Source organism: Triturus cristatus, chromosome 4_2 (genome assembly GCF_964204655.1).
Source record: "Triturus cristatus chromosome 4_2, aTriCri1.1, whole genome shotgun sequence".
Lineage (NCBI taxonomy): Eukaryota > Metazoa > Chordata > Amphibia > Caudata > Salamandridae > Triturus > Triturus cristatus.
This window is the reverse complement of record NC_140586.1, coordinates 924522083-924544608: the sequence shown is the minus strand read 5'-3', so window position 1 is coordinate 924544608 and position 22526 is coordinate 924522083. Positions and strand designations below refer to the sequence as shown.

The window sequence follows — 22526 nt, the reverse complement described above, 5'->3', positions numbered from 1 at the left end:
GACCGGTTTCTGGCTATCAGCCGTCATCAGCCAGGATAGCTTGACTCCAGTGGAGTAGTGAGCACGGGTCCCACGTCTGGGAATACCCATCCCACTTAGGGCGAAAAGCTTTACAACAAACAAATGATGGACAGAAAGCTGACAATGCAGACATTCTCCCCCAGTCAAGAGATCTGGGTTAAATCCATCGTTCTTTTGCCCACTACGCCACCCCAGTTCAGACATGGCCATATGCAAATCAGTCTTGACCCTGTGCCTCATGGGAACAGTCCAGCCGGAACTGCCAAGCCATGTCTTCCCTGGACCAGAATCAAGCATCCTAGGACCGGTTTCTGGCTATCAGCCGTCATCAGCCAGGATACCTTGACTCCAGTGGCGTAGTGAGCACGGGTCCCACGTCTGGGAATACCCATCCCACTTAGGGTGAAAAGCGTTACAACAAAAAATGATGGACGGAATGCTGACAATGCAGACATTCTCCCCCAGTCAAGAGATCTAGGTTGAATCCATCGTTCTTTTGCCCACTACGCCACCCCAGTTCAGACATTGCCATATGCAAATCAGTCTTGACCCTGTGCCTCATGGGAACAGTCCAGCCCGAACTGCCAGCCATGTCTTCCCTGGACCGGAATCAAGCATCCTAGGACCGGTTTCTGGCTATCAGCCGTCACCAGCCAGGATAGCTTGACTCCAGTGGCGTAGTGAGCACGGGTCCCACGTCTGGGAATACCCATCCCACTTAGGGCGAAAAGCGTTACAACAAACAAATGATGGACGGAATGCTGACAATGCAGACATTCTCCCCCAGTCAAGAGATCTGGGTTAAATCCATCGTTCTTTTGCCCACTACGCCACCCCAGTTCAGACATGGCCATATGCAAATCAGTCTTGAACCTGTGCCTCATGGGAACAGTCCAGCCCGAACTGCCAAGCCATGTCTTCCCTGGACCGGAATCAAGCATCCTAGGACCGGTTTCTGGCTATCAGCCGTCATCAGCCAGGATAGCTTGACTCCAGTGGCGTAGTGAGCACGGGTCCCACGTCTGGGAATACCCATCCCACTTAGGGCGAGAAGCGTTACAACAAACCAATGATGGACGGAATGCTGACAATGCAGACATTCTCCCCCAGTCAAGAGATCTGGGTTAAATCCATCGTTCTTTTGCCCACTACGCCACCCCAGTTCAGACATGGCCATATGCAAATCAGTCTTGACCCTGTGCCTCATGGGAACAGTCCAGCCCGAACTGCCAAGCCATGTCTTCCCTGGACCGGAATCAAGCATCCTAGGACCGGTTTCTGGCTATCAGCCGTCATCAGCCAGGATAGCTTGACTCCAGTGGCGTAGTGAGCACGGGTCCCACGTCTGGGAATACCCATCCCACTTAGGGCGAAAAGCGTTACAACAAACAAATGATGGACGGAATGCTGACAATGCAGACATTCTCCCCCAGTCAAGAGATCTGGGTTAAATCCATCGTTCTTTTGCCCACTACGCCACCCCAGTTCAGACATGGCCATATGCTAATCAGTCTTGACCCTGTGCCTCATGGGAACAGTCCAGCCCGACCTGCCAAGCCATGTCTTCCCTGGACCAGAATCAAGTATCCTAGGACCAGTTTCTGGCTATCAGCCGTCATCAGCCAGGATAACTTGACTCCAGTGGCGTAGTGAGCACGGGTCCCACGTCTGGGAATACCCATCCCACTTAGGGCGAGAAGCGTTACAACAAACAAATGATGGACGGAATGCTGACAATGCAGACATTCTCCCCCAGTCAAGAGATCTGGGTTAAATCCATCGTTCTTTTGCCCACTACGCCACCCCAGTTCAGACATGGCCATATGCAAATCAGTCTTGACCCTGTGCCTCATGGGAACAGTCCAGCCCGAACTGCCAAGCCATGTCTTCCCTGGACCGGAATCAAGCATCCTAGGACCGGTTTCTGGCTATCAGCCGTCATCAGCCAAGATAGCTTGACTCCAGTGGCGTAGTGAGCACGGGTCCCACGTCTGGGAATACCCATCCCACTTAGGGCGAAAAGCGTTACAACAAACAAATGATGGACGGAATGCTGACAATGCAGACATTCTCCCCCAGTCAAGAGATCTGGGTTAAATCCATCGTTCTTTTGCCCACTACGCCACCCCAAATCAGACATGGCCATATGCAAATCAGTCTTGACCCTGCGCCTCATGGGAACAGTCCAGCCCGAACTGCCAAGCCATGTCTTCCCTGGACCGGAATCAAGCATCCTAGGACCGGTTTCTGGCTATCAGCCGTCATCAGCCAGGATAGCTTGACTCCAGTGGCGTAGTGAGCACGGGTCCCACGTCTGGGAATACCCATCCCACTTAGGGCGAAAAGCGTTACAACAAACAAATGATGGACGGAATGCTGACAATGCAGACATTCTCCCCCAGTCAAGAGATCTGGGTTAAATCCATCGTTCTTTTGCCCACTACGCCACCCCAGTTCAGACATGGCCATATGCAAATCAGTCTTGACCCTGTGCCTCATGGGAACAGTCCAGCCCGAACTGCCAAGCCATGTCTTCCCTGGACCGGAATCAAGCATCCTAGGAGCGGTTTCTGGCTATCAGCCGTCATCAGCCAGGATAACTTGACTCCAGTGGCGTAGTGAGCACGGGTCCCACGTCTGGGAATACCCATCCCACTTAGGGCGAGAAGCGTTACAACAAACAAATGATGGACGGAATGCTGACAATGCAGACATTCTCCCCCAGTCAAGAGATCTGGGTTAAATCCATCGTTCTTTTGCCCACTACGCCACCCCAGTTCAGACATGGCCATATGCAAATCAGTCTTGACCCTGTGCCTCATGGGAACAGTCCAGCCCGAACTGCCAAGCCATGTCTTCCCTGGACCGGAATTAAGCATCCTAGGACCGGTTTCTGGCTATCAGCCGTCATCAGCCAGGATAGCTTGACTCCAGTGGCGTAGTGAGCACGGGTCCCACGTCTGGGAATACCCATCCCACTTAGGGCGAAAAGCGTTACAACAAACAAATGATGGACGGAATGCTGACAATGCAGACATTCTCCCCCAGTCAAGAGATCTGGGTTAAATCCATCGTTCTTTTGCCCACTACGCCACCCCAGTTCAGACATGGCCATATGCAAATCAGTCTTGACCCTGTGCCTCATGGGAACAGTCCAGCCCGAACTGCCAAGCCATGTCTTCCCTGGACCAGAATCAAGCATCCTAGGACCAGTTTCTGGCTATCAGCCGACATCAGCCAGGATAGCTTGACTCCAGTGGCGTAGTGAGCACGGGTCCCACGTCTGGGAATACCCATCCCACTTAGGGCGAAAAGCGTTACAACAAACAAATGATGGACGGAATGCTGACAATGCAGACATTCTCCCCCAGTCAAGAGATCTGGGTTAAATCCATCGTTCTTTTGCTTACTACGCCACCCCAGTTCAGACATGGCCATATGCAAATCAGTCTTGACCCTGTGCCTCATGGGAACAGTCCAGCCCGAACTGCCAAGCCATGTCTTCCCTGGACTGGAATCAAGCATCCTAGGACCGGTTTCTGGCTATCAGCCGTCATCAGCCAGGATAGCTTGACTCCAGTGGCGTAGTGAGCACGGGTCCCACGTCTGGGAATACCCATCCCACTTAGGGCGAAAAGCGTTACAACAAACAAATGATGGACGGAATGCTGACAATGAAGACATTCTCCCCCAGTCAAGAGATCTGGGTTAAATCCATGGTTCTTTTGCCCACTACGCCACCCCAGTTCAGACATGGCCATATGCAAATCAGTCTTGACCCTGTGCCTCATGGGAACAGTCCAGCCCGAACTGCCAAGCCATGTCTTCCCTGGACCGGAGTCAAGCATCCTAGGACCGGTTTCTGGCTATCAGCCGTCATCAGCCAGGATAGCTTGACTCCAGTGGCGTAGTGAGCACGGGTCCCACGTCTGGGAATACCCATCCCACTTAGGGCGAAAAGCGTTACAACAAACAAATGATGGACGGAATGCTGACAATGCAGACATTCTCCCCCAGTCAAGAGATCTGGGTTAAATCCATCGTTCTTTTGCCCACTACGCCACCCCAGTTCAGACATGGCCATATGCAAATCAGTCTTGACCCTGTGCCTCATGGGAACAGTCCAGCCGGAACTGCCATGCCATGTCTTCCCTGGACCGGAATCAAGCATCCTAGGACTGGTTTCTGGCTATCAGCCGTCATCAGCCAGGATAGCTTGACTCCAGTGGCGTAGTGAGCACGGGTCCCACGTCTGGGAATACCCATCCCACTTAGGGTGAAAAGCGTTAAAACGAACAAATGATGGACGGAATGCTGACAATGCAGACATTCTCCCCCAGTCAAGAGATCTAGGTTAAATCCATCGTTCTTTTGCCCACTACGCCACCCCAGTTCAGACATGGCCATATGCAAATCAGTCTTGACCCTGTGCCTCATGGGAACAGTCCAGCCCGAACTGCCAGGCCATGTCTTCCCTGGACCGGAATCAAGCATCCTAGGACCGGTTTCTGGCTATCAGCCGTCATCAGCCAGGATAGCTTGACTCCAGTGGCGTAGTGAGCACGGGTCCCACGTCTGGGAATACCCATCCCACTTAGGGCGAAAAGCGTTACAACAAACAAATGATGGACGGAATGCTGACAATGCAGACATTCTCCCCCAGTCAAGAGATCTGGGTTAAATCCATCGTTCTTTTGCCGACTACGCCACCCCAGTTCAGACATGGCCATATGCAAATCAGTCTTGACCCTGTGCCTCATGGGAACAGTCCAGCCCGAACTGCCAAGCCATGTCTTCCCTGGACCGGAATCAAGCATCCTAGGACCGGTTTCTGGCTATCAGCCGTCATCAGGCTGGAAAGCTTGACTCCAGTAGCGTAGTGAGCACGGGTCCCACGTCTGGGAATACCCATCCCACTTAGGGCAAAAAGCGTTACAACAAACAAATGATGGACGGAATGCTGACAATGCAGACATTCTCCCCCAGTCAAGAGATCTGGGTTAAATCCATCGTTCTTTTGCCCACTACGCCACCCCAGTTCAGACATGGCCATATGCAAATCAGTCTTGACCCTGTGCCTCATGGGAACAGTCCAGCCCGAACTGCCAAGCCATGTCTTCCCTGGACCAGAATCAAGCATCCTAGGACCAGTTTCTGGCTATCAGCCGACATCAGCCAGGATAGCTTGACTCCAGTGGCGTAGTGAGCACGGGTCCCACGTCTGGGAATACCCATCCCACTTAGGGCGAAAAGCGTTACAACAAACAAATGATGGACGGAATGCTGACAATGCAGACATTCTCCCCCAGTCAAGAGATCTGGGTTAAATCCATCGTTCTTTTGCTTACTACGCCACCCCAGTTCAGACATGGCCATATGCAAATCAGTCTTGACCCTGTGCCTCATGGGAACAGTCCAGCCCGAACTGCCAAGCCATGTCTTCCCTGGACTGGAATCAAGCATCCTAGGACCGGTTTCTGGCTATCAGCCGTCATCAGCCAGGATAGCTTGACTCCAGTGGCGTAGTGAGCACGGGTCCCACGTCTGGGAATACCCATCCCACTTAGGGCGAAAAGCGTTACAACAAACAAATGATGGACGGAATGCTGACAATGAAGACATTCTCCCCCAGTCAAGAGATCTGGGTTAAATCCATGGTTCTTTTGCCCACTACGCCACCCCAGTTCAGACATGGCCATATGCAAATCAGTCTTGACCCTGTGCCTCATGGGAACAGTCCAGCCCGAACTGCCAAGCCATGTCTTCCCTGGACCGGAGTCAAGCATCCTAGGACCGGTTTCTGGCTATCAGCCGTCATCAGCCAGGATAGCTTGACTCCAGTGGCGTAGTGAGCACGGGTCCCACGTCTGGGAATACCCATCCCACTTAGGGTGAAAAGCGTTAAAACGAACAAATGATGGACGGAATGCTGACAATGCAGACATTCTCCCCCAGTCAAGAGATCTAGGTTAAATCCATCGTTCTTTTGCCCACTACGCCACCCCAGTTCAGACATGGCCATATGCAAATCAGTCTTGACCCTGTGCCTCATGGGAACAGTCCAGCCCGAACTGCCAGGCCATGTCTTCCCTGGACCGGAATCAAGCATCCTAGGACCGGTTTCTGGCTATCAGCCGTCATCAGCCAGGATAGCTTGACTCCAGTGGCGTAGTGAGCACGGGTCCCACGTCTGGGAATACCCATCCCACTTAGGGCGAAAAGCGTTACAACAAACAAATGATGGACGGAATGCTGACAATGCAGACATTCTCCCCCAGTCAAGAGATCTGGGTTAAATCCATCGTTCTTTTGCCCACTACGCCACCCCAGTTCAGACATGGCCATATGCAAATCAGTCTTGACCCTGTGCCTCATGGGAACAGTCCAGCCCGAACTGCCAAGCCATGTCTTCCCTGGACCGGAATCAAGCATCCTAGGACCGGTTTCTGGCTATCAGCCGTCATCAGGCTGGATAGCTTGACTCCAGTAGCGTAGTGAGCACGGGTCCCACGTCTGGGAATACCCATCCCACTTAGGGCAAAAAGCGTTACAACAAACAAATGATGGACGGAATGCTGACAATGCAGACATTCTCCCCCAGTCAAGAGATCTGGGTTAAATCCATCGTTCTTTTGCCCACTACGCCACCCCAGTTCAGACATGGCCATATGCAAATCAGTCTTGACCCTGTGCCTCATGGGAACAGTCCAGCCCGAACTGCCAAGCCATGTCTTCCCTGGACCGGAATCAAGCATCCTAGGACCGGTTTCTGGCTATCAGCCGTCATCAGCCAGGATAGCTTGACTCCAGTGGCGTAGTGAGCACGGGTCCCACGTCTGGGAATACCCATCCCACTTAGGGCGAAAAGCGTTACAACAAACAAATGATGGACGGAATGCTGACAATGCAGACATTCTCCCCCAGTCAAGAGATCTGGGTTAAATCCATCGTTCTTTTGCCCACTACGCCACCCCAGTTCAGACATGGCCATATGCAAATCAGTCTTGACCCTGTGCCTCATGGGAACAGTCCAGCCCGAACTGCCAAGCCATGTCTTCCCTGGACCGGAATCAAGCATTCTAGGACCGGTTTCTAGCTATCAGCCGTCATCAGCCAGGATAGCTTGACTCCAGTAGCGTAGTGAGCACGGGTCCCACATCTGGGAATACCCATCCCACTTAGGGCAAAAAGCGTTACAACAAACAAATGATGGACGGAATGCTGACAATGCAGACATTCTCCCCCAGTCAAGAGATCTGGGTTAAATCCATCGTTCTTTTGCCCACTACGCCACCCCAGTTCAGAAATGGCCATATGCAAATCAGTCTTGACCCTGTGCCTCATGGGAACAGTCCAGCCCGAACTGCCAAGCCATGTCTTCCCTGGACCGGAATCAAGCATCCTAGGACCGGTTTCTGGCTATCAGCCGTCGTCAGCCTGGATAGCTTGACTCCAGTAGCGTAGTGAGCACGGGTCCCACGTCTGGGAATACCCATCCCACTTAGGGCAAAAAGCGTTACAACAAACAAATGATGGACGGAATGCTGACAATGCAGACATTCTCCCCCAGTCAAGAGATCTAGGTTAAATCCATCGTTCTTTTGCCCACTACGCCACCCCAGTTCAGACATGGCCATATGCAAATCAGTCTTGACCCTGTGCCTCATGGGAACAGTCCAGCCCGAACTGCCAGGCCATGTCTTCCCTGGACCGGAATCAAGCATCCTAGGACCGGTTTCTGGCTATCAGCCGTCATCAGCCAGGATAGCTTGACTCCAGTGGCGTAGTGAGCACAGGTCCCACGTCTGGGAATACCCATCCCACTTAGGGCGAAAAGCGTTACAACAAACAAATGATGGACGGAATGCTGACAATGCAGACATTCTCCCCCAGTCAAGAGATCTGGGTTAAATCCATCGTTCTTTTGCCCACTACGCCACCCCAGTTCAGACATGGCCATATGCAAATCAGTCTTGACCCTGTGCCTCATGGGAACAGTCCAGCCCGAACTGCCAAGCCATGTCTTCCCTGGACCGGAATCAAGCATCCTAGGACCGGTTTCTGGCTATCAGCCGTCATCAGCCAGGATAGCTTGACTCCAGTGGCGTAGTGAGCACGGGTCCCACGTCTGGGAATACCCATCCCACTTAGGGAGAAAAGCGTTACAACAAACAAATGATGGACGGAATGCTGACAATGCAGACATTCTCCCCCAGTCAAGAGATCTGGGTTAAATCCATCGTTCTTTTGCCCACTACGCCACCCCAGTTCAGACATGGCCATATGCAAATCAGTCTTGACCCTGTGCCTCATGGGAACAGTCCAGCCCGAACTGCCAAGCCATGTCTTCCCTGGACCGGAATCAAGCATCCTAGGACCGGTTTCTGGCTATCAGCCGTCATCAGCCAGGATAGCTTGACTCCAGTAGCGTAGTGAGCACGGGTCCCACGTCTGGGAATACCCATCCCACTTAGGGCAAAAAGCGTTACAACAAACAAATGATGGACGGAATGCTGACAATGCAGACATTCTCCCCCAGTCAAGAGATCTGGGTTAAATCCATCGTTCTTTTGCCCACTACGCCACCCCAGTTCAGACATGGCCATATGCAAATCAGTCTTGACCCTGTGCCTCATGGGAACAGTCCAGCCCGAACTGCCAAGCCATGTCTTCCCTGGACCGGAATCAAGCATCCTAGGACCGGATTCTGGCTATCAGCCGTCATCAGCCAGGATAGCTTGACTCCAGTGGCGTAGTGAGCAAGGGTCCCACGTCTGGGAATACCCATCCCACTTAGGGCGAAAAGCGTTACAACAAACAAATGATGGACGGAATGCTGACAATGCAGACATTCTCCCCCAGTCAAGAGATCTGGGTTAAATCCATCGTTCTTTTGCCCACTACGCCACCCCAGTTCAGACATGGCCATATGCAAATCAGTCTTGACCCTGTGCCTCATGGGAACAGTCCAGCCCGAACTGCCAAGCCATGTCTTCCCTGGACCGGAATCAAGCATCCTAGGACCGGTTTCTGGCTATCAGCCGTCATCAGCCAGGATAGCTTGACTCCAGTGGCGTAGTGAGCACGGGTCCCACGTCTGGGAATACCCATCCCACTTAGGGCGAAAAGCGTTACAACAAACAAATGATGGACGGAATGCTGACAATGCAGACATTCTCCCCCAGTCAAGAGATCTGGGTTAAATCCATCGTTCTTTTGCCCACTACGCCACCCCAGTTCAGACATGGCCATATGCAAATCAGTCTTGACCCTGTGCCTCATGGGAACAGTCCAGCCCGAACTGCCAAGCCATGTCTTCCCTGGACCGGAATCAAGCATCCTAGGACCGGTTTCTGGCTATCAGCCGTCATCAGCCAGGATAGCTTGACTCCAGTGGCGTAGTGAGCACGGGTCCCACGTCTGGGAATACCCATCCCACTTAGGGCGAAAAGCGTTACAACAAACAAATGATGGACGGAATGCTGACAATACAGACATTCTCCCCCAGTCAAGAGATCTGGGTTAAATCCATCGTTCTTTTGCCCACTACGCCACCCCAGTTCAGAAATGGCCATATGCAAATCAGTCTTGACCCTGTGCCTCATGGGAACAGTCCAGCCCGAACTGCCAAGCCATGTCTTCCCTGGACCGGAAGCAAGCATCCTAGGACCGGTTTCTGGCTATCAGCCGTCATCAGCCTGGATAGCTTGACTCCAGTAGCGTAGTGAGCACGGGTCCCACGTCTGGGAATACCCATCCCACTTAGGGCAAAAAGCGTTACAAGAAACAAATGATGGACGGAATGCTGACAATGCAGACATTCTCCCCCCAGTCAAGAGATCTGGGTTAAATCCATCGTTCTTTTGCCCACTACGCCACCCCAGTTCAGACATGGCCATATGCAAATCAGTCTTGACCCTGTGCCTCATGGGAACAGTCCAGCCCGAACTGCCAATCCATGTCTTCCCTGGACCGGAATCAAGCATCCTAGGACCGGTTTCTGGCTATCAGCCGTCATCAGCCAGGATAGCTTGACTCCAGTGGCGTAGTGAGCACGGGTCCCACGTCTGGGAATACCCATCCCACTTAGGGCGAAAAGCGTTACAACAACCAAATGATGGACGGAATGCTGACAATGCAGACATTCTCCCCCAGTCAAGAGATCTGGGTTAAATCCATCGTTCTTTTGCCCACTACGCCACCCCAGTTCAGACATGGCCATATGCAAATCAGTCTTGACCCTGTGCCTCATGGGAACAGTCCAGCCCGAACTGCCAAGCCATGTCTTCCCTGGACCGGAATCAAGCATCCTAGGACCGGTTTCTGGCTATCAGCCGTCATCAGCCAGGATAGCTTGACTCCAGTAGCGTAGTGAGCACGGGTCCCACGTCTGGGAATACCCATCCCACTTAGGGCAAAAAGCGTTACAACAAACAAATGATGGACGGAATGCTGACAATGCAGACATTCCCCCCCAGTCAAGAGATTTGGGTTAAATCCATCGTTCTTTTGCCCACTACGCCACCCCAGTTCAGACATGGCCATATGCAAATCAGTCTTGACCCTGTGCCTCATGGGAACAGTCCAGCCCGAACTGCCAAGCCATGTCTTCCCTGGACCGGAATCAAGCATCCTATGACCGGTTTCTGGCTATCAGCCGTCATCAGCCAGGATAGCTTGACTCCAGTGGCGTAGTGAGCACGGGTCCCACGTCTGGGAATACCCATCCCACTTAGGGCGAAAAGCGTTACAACAAACAAATGATGGACGGAATGCTGACAATGCAGACATTCTCCCCCAGTCAAGAGATCTGGGTTAAATCCATCGTTCTTTTGCCCACTACGCCACCCCAGTTCAGACATGGCCATATGCAAATCAGTCTTGACCCTGTGCCTCATGGGAACAGTCCAGCCCGAACTGCCAAGCCATGTCTTCCCTGGACCGGAATCAAGCATCCTAGGACCGGTTTCTGGCTATCAGCCGTCATCAGCCAGGATAGCTTGACTCCAGTGGCGTAGTGAGCACGGGTCCCACGTCTGGGAATACCCATCCCACTTAGGGCGAAAAGCGTTACAACAAACAAATGATGGACGGAATGCTGACAATGCAGACATTCTCCCCCAGTCAAGAGATCTGGGTTAAATCCATCGTTCTTTTGCCCACTACGCCACCCCAGTTCAGACATGGCCATATGCAAATCAGTCTTGACCCTGTGCCTCATGGGAACAGTCCAGCCCGAACTGCCAAGCCATGTCTTCCCTGGACCGGAATCAAGCATCCTAGGACCGGTTTCTGGCTATCAGCCGTCATCAGCCAGGATAGCTTGACTCCAGTGGCGTAGTGAGCACGGGTCCCACGTCTGGGAATACCCATCCCACTTAGGGCGAAAAGCGTTACAACAAACAAATGATGGACGGAATGCTGACAATACAGACATTCTCCCCCAGTCAAGAGATCTGGGTTAAATCCATCGTTCTTTTGCCAACTACGCCACCCCAGTTCAGAAATGGCCATATGCATATCAGTCTTGACCCTGTGCCTCATGGGAACAGTCCAGCCCGAACTGCCAAGCCATGTCTTCCCTGGACCGGAATCAAGCATCCCAGGACCGGTTTCTGGCTATCAGCCGTCATCAGCCTGGATAGCTTGACTCCAGTAGCGTAGTGAGCACGGGTCCCACGTCTGGGAATACCCATCCAACTTAGGGCAAAAAGCGTTAAAACAAACAAATGATGGACAGAATGCTGACAATGCAGACATTCTCCCCCAGTCAAGAGATCTAGGTTAAATCCATCGTTCTTTTGCCCACTACGCCACCCCAGTTCAGACATGGCCATATGCAAATCAGTCTTGACCCTGTGCCTCATGGGAACAGTCCAGCCCGAACTGCCAGGCCATGTCTTCCCTGGACCGGAATCAAGCATCCTAGGACCGGTTTCTGGCTATCAGCCGTCATCAGCCAGGATAGCTTGACTCCAGTGGCGTAGTGAGCACGGGTCCCACGTCTGGGAATACCCATCCCACTTAGGGCGAAAAGCGTTACAACAAACAAATGATGGACGGAATGCTGACAGTGCAGACATTCTCCCCCAGTGAAGAGATCTGGGTTAAATCCATCGTTCTTTTGCCCACTACGCCACCCCAGTTCAGACCTGGCCATATGCAAATCAGTCTTGACCCTGTGCCTCATGGGAACAGTCCAGCCCGAACTGCCAAGCCATGTCTTCCCTGGACCGGAATCAAGCATCCTAGGACCGGTTTCTGGCTATCAGCTGTCATCAGCCAGGATAGCTTGACTCCAGTGGCGTAGTGAGCACGGGTCCCACGTCTGGGAATACCCATCCCACTTAGGGCGAAAAGCGTTACAACAAACAAATGATGGACGGAATGCTGACAATGCAGACATTCTCCCCCAGTCAAGAGATCTGGGTTAAATCCATCGTTCTTTTGCCCACTACGCCACCCCAGTTCAGACATGGCCATATGCAAATCAGTCTTGACCCTGTGCCTCATGGGAACAGTCCAGCCCGAACTGCCAAGCCATGTCTTCCCTGGACCGGAATCAAGCATCCTAGGACCGGTTTCTGGCTATCAGCCGTCATCAGCCAGGATAGCTTGACTCCAGTGAAGACATGGCTTGGCAGTTCGGGCTGGACTGTTCCCATGAGGCACAGGCTCAAGACTGATTTGCATATGGCCATGTCGAAACTGGGGTGGCGTAGTGGGCAAAAGAACGATGGATTTAACCCAGATCTCTTGACTGGGGGAGAATGTCTGCATTGTCAGCATTCCGTCTATCATTTGTTTGTTTTAACGCTTTTTGCCCTAAGTGGGATGGGTATGCCCAGACGGGAGTCCCTTGCTCACTTTGCCACTGGAGTCAAGCTATCCTGGCTGATGACGGCTGATAGCCAGAAACCGGTCCTAGGATGCTTGATTCCGGTCCAGGGAAGACATGGCTTGGCATTTCGGGCTGGACTGTTCCCATGAGGCACAGGGTCAAGACTGATTTGCATATTGCCATGTCTAAACTGGGGTGGCGTAGTGGGCAAAAGAACAATGGATTTAACCCAGATCTCTTGACTGGGGGAGAATGTCTGCATTGTCAGCATTCTGTCCATCATTTGTTTGTTGTAATCCTATATACACCAGCGTACTTCTGCACTGTCGCCCCTGCCTCTACCCTCTACTCTTGGTGCCTATCCTTCTCACTACCTATGGTGCATATAGGCTCTCCCCACGTGCCCTGAAGGGTATTATCCTGGGGAGCTAACCTTTCTGAAGCCTTTTTAACATCCATATCCCTCTTTCATTGTATGTAATTGGCATTGGTGTTCTGCAATGTATGTCAGTAGCATAAACTTCCAGTGCTGTTGGTTGTCTGTGATTCAGGACAATATTCTGGGGTATCCATCGCAGGCTGCATCCAATTAGGTTTCCAGATGTGTTTATATGGTTAGCTGAGGGGCGGAGTTGATATACTGCACTATTTCAATAGCACCTCTAATTTATTTCTTACATTACATATGCTAAAAAATATACGTTCGTATTTTTTAACCTTGTATACTGGACGTTATGCAGAGATCCATCCATATTCTCATGTCTGTTTACTTCTCCTAGTTCGCTTTTGAAGCGGTCCCCTGATCAGTGGTTCAGGTATTCATCATCACTCGTTTAATCCCGAGAGCACTCATATTTTCATTTCAGATGGCATATTGCTTTACATCTTGCACACGCTGTTTTCTGTTGCAGCTTTCAAGTACTATGTTCCCTCAAGTTATCTTGTCTGAATATACTGCGTCCAGTCAGTATATTTGACACGGTTGGCACTTTAATAAGTTTTACTGGTATACTGGGCATTGTTTCATTGACATGCATGGGCTTTTGTTTGTGATGTTGTTTCCACAAGGACTGAACCGGATTCTTAGCACTGTCACTATTGCATGCTGGGTGTTGTAGTTCTTTGGAGTCTCTTTTGAGAACTTTAAAATCCAGATAAGTTGTTTATTTGTGCATCTGGTGAAATTGAGGGGTCCATTTATCTACTTGTGGCATGTTTTTAATACATTTGGCATGTGTTTTTCTCTCGAGCGCATTTTGTCACACGAGCTATATTATTTGTTTATTCAACAACAGCCTCATGTGGACACTAATTCTATATAAAATGCTGTGTGCATATTAATGCTACAGCATGGATTGCCCTCTCCTCGCCCCACTAGCTGAAAGCGCCCTGTTCACAGCACTATTTGAGAGGCACACCTGTTCATTAAACACATGCCACAGCAGGGCGTGCATATGCCCAGGTGCCAGTGAAGCCACAATGGCAACGAGCCTAGCATTTTGTTCACATTTCTTTCTACGAAGAGGCACCCATGCCCTTCTTATGGCATTGAGAACCTACGAACTGCATATGGTTCCCTTTCATTGTAGGTAACACAGCGGACATACTGCCTGCCCACAGCATTGCATACTTTACTGGGGGCATGCTTGTTACCCAGCGGCACTATGCGACTCACTAAGTAATGAGTATACTGTAGAAAGTTCTACAAAAAAAGACACACAACAGAGTTCTTTGTTGTATTAAGCTGGGGAGGGCATATCCTTACTAAGTGCATTAATGTTTGGCTGTTTACATCATGTATGATGTAATTTTCCAAATATTATTTATAGGCGTTTGTGTGCCATGGAAGGCAGCCCTCAACAGCACACCACATCATTAAACTCAACTACATACCACCGCACAACAAAAAATACCATTGCACATAATTACACTCCAAAACACACAATCCCACTCCACATATTTCCAATACACTCAATACCACATAATTACTATCCACTTAATTCCACAACACACCATGCCACATAATTCCAATACACAAATCCACTCCACACAATTATACAACTAATTAATCAAGCTCAATTCCAATAATTCAACAACACACCACATACATAAACTCCATAAAACTTTAGTAAAAAACATTGCCATTTGCAATGCCAGTAGCTCCAACTCCAATAAATGTGAGACCAATTGCATTTCCAATGCTTGTCTTTATAGGCAGCAATCTGATCTACATTACAAAGGGGACAGAGATAGCTCTGTAGGCAGGTTCAGCAAGTGACTGCGTCCCATTTGCAGCAGGATGCCTGGGACCTCTTTTTGCCCCTTTCAAGGAGCATTCTCTTTGTGGTGCACAGCCTGTGCTCTCACTGAAGGCTGCTTTGACTCTGCGGCCGCGTCTGTAAGACGGCATGAATAGAGAGGCAAAGCGTTCCCTCATTTGCATGGGGGCCACGCCCTCATGGAAATAAGAGAACGCCCTTCTAGGATGGTGCCAGCGCTATATGTGCCGCCGAGTGATCTATATAAGAGGGGTCTGTGCAAGTGTCTGCAGCGCGTTCCATAATACCAACGTGCCTTAAGTGAGCAGAAAGCGCGTGCACACCCCACCTTTGTCGCTGACTGCGGCCCCCGCAGGGGGCCACTCGGCGGTCGGCGCCTTAGTGGCCCCGGGGCCCCGGTCACTCCTCCCCACCCCCTCCCTCCGGGGGGGGCGGGGACACAGACTGGAGCCCCCCTCCGTTGTCAGGGCCGGAAGTGACGCGCAATGCGTGTCACTTCCTGGCCCAGGTGTGAGGGGGAGGCTATTTAGCCTTCCCCCACCCTCACTGGCGACCTCTTTTGTCGCCCACCTCGCCTTTTCCCTCCCTACCGCTTACCCGGCGTAGGCGTGGTTGTGGGGGGGGGTTTCTGAGCATTGTAATGTTTTCCTTTTCGTTGCAGGCAGAGTTACAGGGCGATCTGGAAGCAGGCCGGTACAAAGAGTACCTCTGCGCGGCACCAAGGGGGTGCCTGAGCCAAAACGAGGAGCCTCCAGAGAGGTCCCGGAAGCCGTGTCGGTGCCCCGCTATTCCTGCGGGCGGTTGTGGGCCTGAACAACCGGGGGCTTGCTATGCGACGCTCCGCCCCGAGAGGGGGGGCGTGAGTAGAACTACCAACGGCACGTGATCGTAGAAAGAATCACCTGGAGGGCAGCACTTGCGGGCATCGCGCCCGGCTCATCAGGCGGGCAGGCGACCCAGATGGTTGCCTGCCCTTGGATCGCCCGTAAGATAACCCACCCATTACATATCTTGGAATTATGTAATAAACCTGCAGCATTTGTTACCCACTTACAACTGTTTCTTGTGTGTCATTGGGTAACCTAATTTGGGGGAGGGGGAAAGCGGGGTGCCCCTGGGGGTACTAAGCTCCTCATTTTTTAGGTCCTGCCTGCGGCATCGTGAAAGAACTGTGTCAACCACTCACCACTGTAATCAAGCGCCTGCAGCAGTTCGATGACCCTGGAAGCATCAGCGGCCGCGTCGTCTTCCAGGGCAACTAGTGTCTTGGGGTCTGTGGCATAGGTGATGATTGCGTACTTTGGCGTGATGTCGTCATAGGTGGAGATCTACCGAAGGAAGAAAGGACACATCACTGAAATGACCTGCAGTCCCAAACCTATCTGTCCAGGGTTAAAAAAACACAGCTAGCGTAGGCACATTCACAGTCAATGATCGTTGGGTTTTCGTATATCCCCATTTCCACAAATTTGCTTCTTTTATGATTAGTAACTTAATTGGTGTTTCTTCTAATATTGTAGTCCAGCAGCTCTTAACCTTTTGACTTATGTGGACCCTCACTGACTCTCAATAGAAGTGAGGGGCCCCATCCTCAGCAATTCTAACGAATCTAACCTCAAACCAGTACATAGAAATAGAGAAATCAACTATACATAAAAAAATATGCAAATAATAAAATACTTAATGTTATTCATAAACAAAGAAAATAACAAAAATCGAAATTTAAATGTGAAGCTTGGAGCTTTTCCAAATGTGGTTTTATTTCTAACAGATGAACCGAGATGCTAGAGTCCAGTGCATCACCTTGCCTCTTTGGCTAATAGTGCAGGCTCTCTTTTTGTCAGCACCAACCTCTGCTTCGATTGAAGCCATCAATCGTCCATGCTAGATGCTGTACTTGAGCTGCTCCCATGAGTCAAGCTGAGGTTTGAACTTCAATTTTAGCCGCAAATTTTTAATTCCTTCACATTTCCAGAAATTTTCAATTTCACTTTTGCTTTTGCTCTTATATATTCCTTGCTTCCGGGCGATATACCCTCTGCCCCTACTCTCCTAGCTGAAACGATCCGCATGCCAAGACATGTAGGGGCAGATTTACAAGCCGCTTGCGCCACTTTTGCGTCACTTTTCCCATGTTAAAAACGACGCAAATGTGGCGCAAGGGCCTTGTAAATCTGCCTCGTAGTATTTACTGGAGACACATGGTACAGCAATTACTAGAGCTGGGAACACTGGCATTCAAACACCGGAACATCTCATAAGAACTAAAGTAAGCACTAGTCGAAGTACAGTGGATAGCAATACGCTACACACCCTTCAGCGTACAAAACTCAAAACAAATGTAATAAATAATCATTAATGAGATAAGCTCTGAAAACTGAGGGGCATATCAGCAACAGACGGCGATAAATATCGCAAAGCGCGCTTAGCGCTTTTATATTTATCGCTGCCTATCGCTGTAATTTATCGCATGGATAACGCGTTATTAACAACGCGTTACTCCAGGGCGATACATTTTACATCAAAAGTGGCGTTATGCGGGAATATCGCTGGTAAACCAGCGATATTCCCGCAGCGATAGAAGAAACCTTGATGATAGGGAGATGTGGATTCAGCCACTGAATCCACCTCCCATGTCATAGATAGGGTAGTCATGTAAATTAGCAGACGTAAAATACCGGCGATAACAGTGGTTAACGCTGTATTTTACGTCGCTAAGGGTGTCCTGGGCCGTATTGTAAATACGGAGTAGGGCAGTTAGAGATAATTTTCCCTTAGTTTTTGCAGGGAACGCCTACTTTGCATCTCATTAGAGATGCAAAGTGAGGCGTGAACTAAACAGGAGCTGATTCAAGGAAACACGCGATAGCGTGTCCTTGTAAATAATGCGATAAAATTATCGCCGCTTTTCGGCCGAAAACGGCCGCAAAAGCGGCGATAATTTTTTATCGCCTCGTTGTTAATATGCCCCTGAATTCCTTCGTGAAGGCTCACAGGGGTAAATAAAATATATCACATTGTGACAGAATCTTCCAAATATGTAGGAAGGCGATGCTTCCTCCTGGAATATCCAACATCAGTAGTACCTTTAGATAACTAATGTCCTTGTTTTACAGCAGAACCCTTGTCACGTGTGGCTTTACGACAGCATTACTGATTCGTTTCAGCCATCTTTAATAACAACTTTGTGGTACTTACGCCTTTCACACATACGCATACAGGTGCATCGGTGCTGAAAACTTCCATTCACATTTGTAAAGACCTGGTTTTTAATCCTCTCCAAATTTACTTCACACACTTTTATCTTTACTTTATATTTCCCTGCATACTGCCCTTGTACTCTGTTGCTCACATCAACAACTTTCTTTAATTTATCTTCACCACCTTTCCCACAACCATGCATACTTTAATTTGTATCCTGGATCTCTACCACTTAACAACACCAAAGGTGATGTGTCCGTACTCATTTGTGGTGTAGTCCTAATGGTTCATAACATATCATTTAAAACCTATTTCCAAGTCACTCCATTTACTGAGGCTCACTGTAGCTGATCCTTTAGAAGTCTCTTGATGCGCTCTACTCATTCCAGGAGTTCTAAATAATAGCTCCTGGGATGAGATATTAATTATATAATATGCTCAATGCTACAATACTCTAAAAATACTCTCATTTGTGCAGAGCTCAAGATTTGGCCAATCACCAATTAGGAAGGAACTCATTCTCTTTGGAACGCTGCATCATAACATTCTATGACCACATGGGTATTGGCATTATCTACGAATTTAACCTCTGGCCTCTTGAACATGTAGTCAGTTAAATCAAAGGCATGCTTGTATGTTCTTTGCTAAAAAAACAAAATTCACAAACTTGTATATATGCTCACACTGCCTTGAAAACACCAGGCTACCAAGAGTCCCTCCTCACCCTGCGTTACATAGATGGCATTCCAATGTGGCCCTAAGAAGCAAGATCAGGCACCTTAGCTCTTAAAACATCTGGTACAATTAATAAACCAACACACCTAAGCAAAACCTTCCTCACAACTCAATTCCTGAGCAATTTGTTTGAACGGTTTCACCTCACAACTTGGATGTTTGTGTGCCGGCCAACTTCCTCCAGTGCATTGGACGGGAATACTCTACACAAGCCTTTCGTAAAATGCTCAAATCTCGTCTCTTCTAACTCTCCCCCTGCTGACCCTCTTTACCATGCTAGTCCCAGCACCAGGAAACCGCTGGTCACTGTGCACTTTATACATTCTATTGTATCATACTGTAAGTCACAGTTTATTAACATCTGGTCTGCAGACTCCTGATGGTCTACAAAACTTCCTCAGGTGGTCCATGACTGGTTAGGAAATTAAATAATATTCACCCCCTTGAGCCGGTTTTGGAAGCTGGCTATCTATGTAGTGTACCAAATGGAGGGGTACGTTATGCAGATAGCACAGGTGACCCATATTGGTTTACAGGGTTAATGTAATCATCCCAAATGCTCTCTTTTGTGGTAATGTGCTCAGCAGGTTAGGCTTATCAGAGGATAGTGTCAGTGCCACTGCTCTTTCTCTAAAACAAGGTCAACTCATCAAATTGGCATACACTTTGGCACCCCTCTAAGTCCCTAGTAAATGGTACCCCTGGTACCTATGGCATGGTTACCAAAGAGGGTCCCTAAGGGCTATAACATGTATTATGCCACCCTAAGGGACCCTATGCAAATTGCATGCATCCTGCCATTGCAGACTCTGTCATGGTACAAACCCATGAGTGAAAATACCACATGGCACACTCACTGTGTGCTATGCCACAGTCACTGCCTGTAATATATGTAAGTCACCCCTACAGCAGGCCTTGTAGCCCTGAGGCAGGATGCATTATATTACATGTGAGGGCATATCTGCATGTCCAGTTCAATTGCTGGATGGTACAAGTGAAAAGATCATGGGGGTAACCGGCACTTGCTTCGGCCTCTTAAAAATGCTGCGGAGGTTCTTGCCTCTCTTATCAGAGGAGCACAGGAGGATGACGGTGCAGGCTCTGATAGGCCCCAGGTTGGATTATGCCAACATTCTTTACCTGGGCCTGCCAGAGTACCTGCTACAAAGGCTTCAAGTTGTACAGAACGCGGCGGCCAGGGCCATCTTTGGCCTAAGTAGACGGGCCAGCGCCTCTGGGTTGTTGGTGGCGTTACACTGGCTACCCATCCGCAAACGGATTGCCTTTAAGGCTTTGACCCTGGCCTACAAGGCGCTCCATGCGGTGGGAGCTAAACATCTTCAAAAGAGACTGACCTTTTACCATCCGACTCGCGCGTTGAGGTCAGAATCTCTACTCTTGGCGGCTGTTCCGCGTGTGAAGAGGGCTCGCCTGGGGGGCCGCTCTTTCAGTCTGTTGGCCCCACAGATGTGGAACGCACTACCGCTCCCTCTGAGGGGGGCTTTCACTCTCCTTGATTTTAGAAGAGGTCTCAAAACCTGGCTGTTTTCTCAATAGGTCTCTCAGTTGCTTGTTTTTTGTTTATCTTTTATCTTGTTTTTAGCCGTGTTGTGTTTTTCTGAAATCTGTTTCCCTTACCTAAAAGCGCCGGGACACTCTTTTTGAGTAACCGTTGCGCTATATAAAAGAATAAATAACATAACATAACATACCATAACATAACATAAGCCATCTTAAGTATATGTACTGGGCACTGGTCATTATGAGATACCAGTTACTTAAGGGCTTCACTGAAACCTATGGTGTTTGTTATCGAACACCTCATCTTGACAAAGCCATACTGATGCTAGTATTGGATTTCTTCTGACATGCACCCAGAGGGCACCTTAGATGTGCCCACTGAACCCTACTAGTCTTCTAGTGTGCTGGCTGACTGGTAGCGACCAGCCAGCCACCACAGACAGGTTTCTGACCCCCTGGAGGTGACAAGCAGCGCTCTCTGAGGTCAGAAACAATGCCTGGTCGGAGGAAGGATGAGTAGTGATTTAGCATATCAAGGCCAGGGGCTTCAAAGCCCCTGCTGCCTTTGATATGCGACCCGGCTTCCCTGAGACCAGGGAGATGCCACCCCCTACCCTGTGGCCCAATTGGCACCAGGACAGGTGGCAATTAGCTATGCTAGGGGACTTGTTCTGCCACCAGGCTAGTCACACCCCTAACGTAGGCTGCCTGTTGTGCCCCACAAAGAAAGGGTTCCACCATCTTGTTTTTTGGTGAAATTAGGAATTCTGAGACAGGGTTATGCCCACTCCCCACAGGAAGTAGTTATATAGGGGGTGTAGTGACCCCAAGGGTCTACTGCCCTTCACTCTCAACGCCCCTAAATTGAGTATTTAGGGGGGCCTCCTGATACCAGGAGCTTAGATTCGTCTGAGTACAAGAAGAAAGACAAAGAAGAGCCAAAGACGCGAGAACTGTGGAGTAGCTGTGGACTTTGGTGCCAAACCCTGCATGCCTGCTTCAGTCCCGACAGTCGTAAAGACTCAACACGTCCTGCAGCTGTGCATCCTCCAAAGCCACAGAGGCCTCCCAGCACTTCGCCAACCAATGACCATCTCCCTTGGAATAGAGGAGCCACTTTCCTGCAGCCACCAATCGTGATGTCTGGTCCACCAATCTGCTGACCACTGGGTCCACCGACACAGCAGCCACCCAGGAAGAGGTCACGGTGCTCCAGGAGGTCAGATCTGTCTCCCCCTCCAAGTATAGAAATGAGGGACCCCAGGAGCCACCATGCACCAACACCTGGAATAACGAAGCCTGTTGCAAGCACCAAGGCTTGTTTGTGTTCAGTCCGAACGCCACCACAGTCAAAACATACCTGCATGTCAAGGGACTGCGACAGAGGCCAGCTCCACGCCGAAGTTGTTTTGCTGTGTTTCTTCGAAGTCTTCTGCAGGTGAGTCGAGAACCGTGAGAGCCTCAAACTTGCCGACCCGATGCACATGAGCCCCCCAGCCCGACTCCATTGAAAGTGATGGTGTTTCTGTGGTTTTGAGGCCCTCAAGAGCCAAGCCCCACTTTGGGTTTGTGCCGGACTGGTCCCCCAGTCCTCACTTGCAGCCTTTCTTTACAGGTCCTGTCCCCCATTGACTTCAATGAGCAGTGCTTGAAGCTGCCACCCAGACTTCCCAGGGCAGATGAATCGTTGGTGCTGTCTTGGGCCTTGGTTCCTACTTACCTTAAGTACAGAGGAACAGTCCTGCAAGTCCTTTGCAAGTGAACCTATGCAGTGAATGTTTCTGCCATAGGATAGCATTACCGTGTTCGAGGCTCATGCCTCAAAAACGTTATTTAAGTATTTTTGCTTACCTGCAAAAATTCAGAACTCAGAAGGTACTTACCTAATATGGATGGTCTTGGTGTCTAAAATTGTATAAAACTATGTT

General features: G+C 50.0%; 1 protein-coding gene across 2 annotated transcripts in view; it reads right to left on the bottom strand.

Annotated features, from left to right (window-relative positions):
- The window catches only part of LOC146835421 (complement factor B-like), a 687940-nt gene that overhangs the window by 506012 nt on the left and 159402 nt on the right, over window positions 1-22526 (bottom strand). The window contains exon 7 of one of the 2 annotated variants that reach the window (XM_085602982.1): window positions 16328-16469. The exons of the other annotated variant lie outside the window; for it this stretch is intronic. Coding sequence (XP_085459108.1) covers window positions 16328-16469 — 142 coding nt within the window. The remainder of the gene's footprint in view (window positions 1-16327; window positions 16470-22526) is intronic. 2 annotated transcript variants of the gene reach the window in all.